This window comes from Galeopterus variegatus, unplaced genomic scaffold (assembly GCF_000696425.1).
Source record: "Galeopterus variegatus unplaced genomic scaffold, G_variegatus-3.0.2 Scaffold6, whole genome shotgun sequence".
Classification (NCBI taxonomy): Eukaryota; Metazoa; Chordata; class Mammalia; order Dermoptera; family Cynocephalidae; genus Galeopterus; species Galeopterus variegatus.
In genome coordinates, this window is record NW_007726117.1 from 1,312,645 (window position 1) to 1,320,129 (window position 7,485).

At 35.6% G+C, this 7,485-nt stretch overlaps 1 protein-coding gene across 5 annotated transcripts in view; it reads right to left on the bottom strand.

The window, feature by feature from the left end:
- Positions 1 to 7,485, bottom strand: part of ZCCHC11 (zinc finger, CCHC domain containing 11) — a 123,312-nt gene that overhangs the window by 93,722 nt on the left and 22,105 nt on the right. For all 5 annotated transcript variants that reach the window (XM_008578504.1, XM_008578436.1, XM_008578368.1 and 2 more), the window contains exon 2: positions 3,315 to 4,128. In XM_008578504.1, coding sequence (XP_008576726.1) covers positions 3,315 to 4,038 — 724 coding nt within the window. In that variant the 5' untranslated portion in view covers positions 4,039 to 4,128. The remainder of the gene's footprint in view (positions 1 to 3,314; positions 4,129 to 7,485) is intronic.

Sequence of the window (7,485 nt, forward strand, 5' to 3'; positions counted from 1 at the left end):
CGAAAAAAGACAAAAAAGGAAAAAAAAAAAAAAAAAAGGTGATTATATCTCGATAAAACTTATATAAAAAGGTAAGTAAGATTAAAAATATGACAGATAATGATAAGGACCATAGAGAAAAAATAAACAAGAAAAAGTAATGAGTGTCAGAGGTGAAGGAGAAGATTACACATTTTAATAAGTGGCTCAATAAAAGCCTCATTAAGAAAGCAAAGGAGGCTGGTAGGTTAGCTCAGATGGTTAGAGCCCGGTGTTATAACACCAAGATGAAGGGCTCAGATCCCCATACCAGTCAGCAGCAAAAAAAAAAAAAAGAGAGAGAGAGAAGGCAAACGAGGTTAAGAGAGCTAGCCATATAGACATCTAGGGGATGAGTGTTCCAGGCAGAGGAAAAAGCAAATGCAAAGACCCTCAGGGGGACATCTGCCTTCACATTTGAGGAAATGCAAGAAAACCCTGCAGCCGGAGCACAGAGAAAAAGGGTGAGAAGGAGATGAAGGAGGGCAGAAAGGTGGGAGAGTGTCACAGTTCACACTAGTCGCTGTAAGAATGCTAACTTTTACTCTGATCTACAGCAAGCCACTGAAACATTCTGAATAGTAGTAACATGATCTGACTCAGTTTAACAAGCTCACCCTGACTGCTGTGTTGAAAACACAATGAAGCCTGATATGAGTGAAAGTATGGAGATGAGTTAGGGCATGTTGATCAAAAGCATGATCCTGACCACCAGCAACAGCAGCACCATTTGGGAGCTTATTAGAAATTCAATTTCTCAGGTCCCACCTTAGACCTTCTGAATCAAAAATCTCTGGAAATGAAGCCCAAGAATCTGCATTTTAATGATTCCCAGGTGACTTGTGTGCATATTAAAGTTAGAGAAGCTCAGATCAAGAACACTTTCCGTTAAAATATTCACTTGGCTCATCATTCACCTCTTTCAAGTATTTGCTCTAGTGTCACCTCAGTGGCCATCTAAATTTGATACATTGCCACCAGCAACAGCAACATCATTCCCTATGACCTTTCCTGTTTTATTTTTCTCATAGGATTTAAAACTTTCTTACTTATAGTTTTTTTTATTTTATAACTATTTAACTTACTAATAGTTTTCTTATTGTGTTTGTTGTCTCCCTCCTCCAACAAGAATATTAACTCCATAAGGACAGTGTTATCTGTTTCATTCACTGCTGCATTCCTAGTGACTAGATCAATAACTGGCACATAGCAGACAACAACAAAAATTACTGGCAAAAGGAAAAATTGAATAAGTGCTAGGTGGGAGATAAAGCTGGGCCTAATGGAGAACACTGAGATTAATCAAATTTCTATAAAACCTATAAAGCCCAAATAGACAATGATCTAGATATAAAGATTTTATTCTATTTATTTTACCAAGGGCAATCTAATAAGAAATAATTAATTCAAATATTATTAATTTGGATTTTTTCATATTGGAAAAAAGAAGTACTAAACAATTATGCATGAATATGACTTCAAGGGAAATATTATACATACTGAAGAAAGTTCTTTAACATGTAAGAAGCACTTATTTATGAAAGATGACTGCTACACTATAAATCATATTAATTTGTTAAACCAAGTTTCTCCCAAAAGAACTTCTACTTGATCTACTAGCTTCCTGAAACTAATTTAACTTTTCTCCATGTTAACAAATAAAATGGCATTTAATTGGAATAATATAATAATAATAAATGACACTCACTAGCATTGCATGCCTACTATGTCAGGTACTATATGAAACACTCTACTGTATTATTTCACTTAACCTTCATAAAATGGACAGCAGCATCTCCACTTGTGTAAAAATGAGTTCACTGAGGTTTGTTTAAGAGATAAGCACCTTATGCAAGAGTACAAAATCAAGTAGGAAAGATGGGATACAAAACCCAAGCAATTTCACTCCAGGCCTGTACTCGTGACCATCTTATTCTGTCACCTCATTTATTTTGTTGCCTTTTTTAAAAAAGATCTTTAAATCAGATTTTTCACAAATTCAAGTGACCAGAACCTTAACTGATTTTAAGCACCACTATTTCCCAAATTTCAATCATTCATATACTATCATGTTTAGATTTTTGCCATATCGAAACATTACCAGTACTATTACTTACTTGATACTATCTCTAAATTGCCTTACTTTTTGTCCTGAGCTTTTATCTACATACATTATGAGGTTGACATTTTTTCTTACACACATAAAGACAACTCTATCAAAATAAAAAAATTAAAAAGTATGTCCATATACCATCAACTGTGTACCACCAGAAATAAAAAGAAGGTATTTCTTAATTCTTTACCAGTGTTTCTCAGTGTGGCAAATGATTCAGAAATAGCTTCTTTTTACTTCTACATCAAGGTAAGGCTTTATTCTTCCAACCATAAAAACACCAGAAAAAAGAGATTACAAAAGAAAATTCATCAATTTAAACAAAATCAGGATTCAAGTTACCCAAAAGGCATGGACAATATTTCTTAACAATTAAACTAAAATCAGGATCCGAGAAAAAAATGAATTTTACAACAACACTTCTCAAGTAAACTGTAACAGTGTCTTAACCAATCTCCACTTCTATGGTCTTGTTCCTGTCAAAGAACATGCTGCACTGTGGCCAAAAGGATTTTTTTTTTTAATCACAGTATTACTTTCCTTAAAACTCTTCAATGGCTTCTCAAAATACTCATGATAAAGTCCAAACTCTGTCACAGCTTATGAGGCCTTTCATTCTCCAATTTCTGTGCCCTTCAGCTGCATTTTTTGCTACTCTCCCCTCAACCCCGTTGTTCCGGTCATACTGAGTCTGAGTCTCCGTCATACTCCCAGTCTCAAAGTTTATATCATGCATTTTCTCAACCAAAAGTCTAAATCTCACAATGAAATCATGTGTTTTCTCAACTATAATTTAAAGTTTTGGGCACTGAAAAGCTTTCAGACTGAAAGCTTCCTTGAGGGCCAGGGCTGTGTTTTTTCGATTTTCCACTGTAAACATGATTGGCATATAAAAGGAACTTAATACACACACATTTGGTGAATGAATGAGCAATATGTTACAAATCATTTTTTAAAAAGCACATCCTTTTCAATTCAACGAAGCCACTAAATTTATATTAGCACAGGCTTTTTACCTACCATAATAAAGGGAAAGGCTTTTTTTTTTTAATTTTAAAAGCCATTATCACTAACACCCTTTTTATAATTAAAGTACTTAAAACAGGAATAATCTAAAGAACATTAATACAGGAAAATCCTTCCCAAAAAAGCTGATCTGTGGAATAATCAAATTTGTACTTACTCAAATCATCTGATATGTCTTCAGTTCCTGAAGCACTATCATCAGAATCACCAGTATTATCAGTACATGTCTGTTGCTTCTGAGATCCTGGTGAGTTTTCCAGAGCAGATTTTTCCCCCTCTACAGTGTCAATAGTCACTTTATCCACAGAAGAAAAGGAGTTTGGAATTTTTTTTCCAATCTGTTGTAATTCTGTCTGTCTCATATTTTCTTTCAATAGTATACTAGGTACCTTTTCTGCTTCTGCTGGTGAACTGGACTCCTTTTCTGATTTCATCTGAGAACTGTGTGCTTTTTCTGCTTTCACTGCTGAATTAGGTGACTTTGGTGATTTTTCTGCCTTTGCCTGTAAACTGAGTGCCTTTTCTAATTTTGCCTGTGAAATAGGCGTCTTTTCAGCTTTCACTGGTGAATTAGGTAATTTTTTTGCTTTGCAATGACTTTGATCTCGAAGGACTAATCCCAAATCTTTAGAGCCTGGAACGATGGCAGCATTTACTTTACATGATTTAACTTCTGTTTTTTCTATACAAGTATCATTTTGCTTAGTTTTTTTACTACTATTCCTATTTGGAGAGCTTGTCCCAATTTCTTTTATGGATTTATCATTTCTAGTTTTCAAAGTTTGATTATTTATAACTTTAACTGCTTTGCTTTCTTCACAAATAACATTCTTCTTTGGTTCATGATTTTCATTTTTACAGGTCTTAGACTCTTCCATCATTTGAAAACCTGCTTCTTTCCAATTGTGATATTGTAAAATGGCAGATCTCCAGTAGTTTGAATCACTTCAAATCCAATTTAGGCAAGCAAACTATTGGATTTAAAAAAAATTAAAAATCTGTTATTTAAAATGCAAAAACCATTTTTTTTAAAATGGTGAGACACAAAAAAACTTTTCAAATTTCCCCTCAAATCTGTAGAAATAATTTTTAAAAGACAAAATCAGAAAACTATATGAGTCAAAGTCCACTAAGTAAACAAATGCTCATCAAGGGAATTCTAATGTAACAATGGTAATATGGCATCAAGACAAAGACTTCTTTTTTAGAGAAGTACAAACATGTTTTACATTACTCATTAAGAATTTCAAGTAACAAAAAAATAAAATATGCAAGTGATGCACCACAATTAACATAAAAGGAAATGAAACAAAGAAAACACCAGAATTCCAATCTTTATGTACTATAAGCAATCAGTTTATAGAATCCTAAGTAGTAAGATCTTGTCCACATAACTCTCTTACTAAGCAGTACCTATTTACACCTCTAACCTACTTCAAACAACTCTCAAAGCATGGGAAAACAATGTCAACAGACTTTCTTCACCTCTGAAATACAAAGGAGCTTAAATGAATTCTTCTGAATTCTTTTCAAAACAATAAGAACTCATAGTTAAAAAAATGACAGAAATATTCTGTATGACACTATAATGGTGGATAGATACACTTTTGTCAAAACCCAGAGAATATACACCACAAAGAGTAAACCCTAATGTAAACTTTAAGCCAAAATAACATGTCAGTGTAAGTTCATCGATCGTAACAAATGTACCACTCTGGTATAGATGTTGACAGTGGGGGAGGTTATGACTGTGTGGGAGCAAAAGGGATATATGGGGACTCTGCACTTTCTGCACAATTGTGCTGTGAGCCTAAAACTGTTCTAATAAGTAACGTCTAAACAAAAAAGTGATAGCAAGAAGGAACACTAAAATCAATCAGAACCTATTTCTTTCTAAAATATAACAGGAACAACTAGGTTGAAAAAGAAACATTAAATTTACCACAGAGCACAAACTATAAACAAATGAAAATACTGCACCTTGTTAAATTATTTCTATATTAGAAACACCTTGTATACTACATTTCATGGAAATCAGGAATTTTTTTTTTTTTTTTTTTTTTACTATTCACCTTACCCTACAGGCCTTAAATTCAGATCTATGCCTCTAAACAAAGATTAATAATAAAAATAAAAATTAGAGTTTTTCTGCCAGCAATAGCAAACTGCATGGAATTAAAATGTAGCACCTTTGGGCCGACCCGGTGGCGCACTGGATGGTGCGCCGCTTGGGAAGCGCGGCGGCGCTCCCGTCCGAGGGTTCGGATCCCATGGACCGGCTCCCGCTCACTGGCTGAGCGAGGCGCGGGAGCAACGCCGAGGCTTGCAATCCCGTCGCCGGTCCCCGGTCCGGTGCGGGGGCAACACTGAGGGTTGCGATCCGTTGCCGGACACGGAAAAAAGACAAAAAAATAAAAAATAAAAAATAAATAAAATGTAGCACCTTTGAATTTACTTGGTTAATTTACTAAATTACACATCTGGGTTGTCAAACACCTTTAATCGTATAACCAACCATACATCATATAAACACAAAAATATTACCTAAAACAAAAAAGCTCAGAACAAGTCATTCACTCCCCAACTATCTGTGTATATGCAAAAGCATATTTCCAGAAAAAAATTTAAAAATAAATTAAGTTTACCTACATATGTCTACACTAAAACATTTTACTCAACTTGGACCTCAGATAGGAGGTGCTCACTCCCCATGGGATCAGGTTTCAGGTCACTCCCTGGATCTCAAACCACTCCCCTAGGACTCAAGCCCTGCCTCTGAGGCCTTAAGCTATGATGGCCTGTAACACCTGTTTTCCACACCAGCACATGGAGATTGAGACTGCAGAAGGCAGACTTGTGTAATCTCTGTGGCCAAGGATGCTCATTAAAAGGGAGTTTATCCCTTGAATGACCTCCCACTGGAGGTGATACAGAGCACCTAGAATATTGTAAGTGTATTCAGTGCATGTAATAGAATTTGACCAATGCGCATGCTCTAAAAGAGACTAAATGGACATGTGCAAGACTAGGTTACATAACTGGGAATCACCCCCTTAGGTGAATATTCATTAGCATGAATATGTTTAGATAGCCAAACTATAAAAGTCAAATCCAGGAAGAAGTGGGGGCTGTTGCTCTCTGGAGCCAGTCCACACTTCACCTTAGCAGGCTGCTGTTCACTCTCGAAACAGTCCGTCAAGTGTGTATTTCTTACTTTTGCATTAAATTTGCTATGATCACTGCTCAGTCTCTGGAGCTAGGTCTCACTTTCCCTGTGAAGTCTGTATTTCTTATTCTTTACACTAAACCTGCTTTCATTTCCTACTGTGACTCTGCCTCTGAATTCTTTCTTGTGGCAGAGTCAATAACCTGGTAGAGGACAGGTTGAGGCTGGTTACCAGACCTCCCCAGATCCTCTCCTCCAGTATCAGACCTAGCTTTTACAATTCCTGTTTGTAGCATAGTTCCCTACATTCTCTGCTTTGATCTCTATCCAGATTAACATTGTCTTTTATTTAAAATTTTTATTAGGTTCTTCTTTCTAAATTATTATATAAAGTAATATTTTTAAAAATGATGATGATAATTAAAATTTAAGTCAAAACCATACTAGATTTTCACCATTAATTTCTTTTTTGACTAACAGTTTCCCGTAAAAGCTGTAGCAACTTAGAAATGTAAAAAAATCCTTTTGCTCCTGGTTTTCAAATATTTGAATTTTTAATTGATACATTTTGCTTTTATTATTCTTTTTGTTTTGTTTTTATTACTTTTAATAAGGTGTTTTACATAACTGTCAAAAGAGCTGTCAAAATATATTACTATTCCTATATTCTTTCAGAAACTGCTGCAGGTTCCTTATTTTAAAAATAAAAAATGGGCTCTATTTCTAAAAGATTGGTTTTACCTTATCTAGCAACCAAAATATTTTTAAATTTTCTAATGCAATTCTACTATAATGATTCTTTAATAATTTTGTAGATGTTCTCTTACATAAACAATAAAGACTTGATATACACCAATCCACACTTTCATTTATAAAAATTTTAGACACACTATTTATTCTTCCACTCAAAAAAAAAAGAACTCTAGGGTCGGCCCGGTGGCGCACTGGATAGTGCGCCGCTTGGGAAGCGCGGCGGCGCTCCCGTCCGAGGGTTCGGATCCCACATACAGACCGGCTCCCGCTCGCTGGCTGAGCGAGGCGCGGGAGCAACACCGAGGCTTGCGATCCCGTTGCCGGTCCCGGTCCGGTGCGGGGGCGGCACTGAGGGTTGCGATCCGGTGCCGGACATGGAAAAAAGACAAAAAAAAAAAAAAAAAAAAAA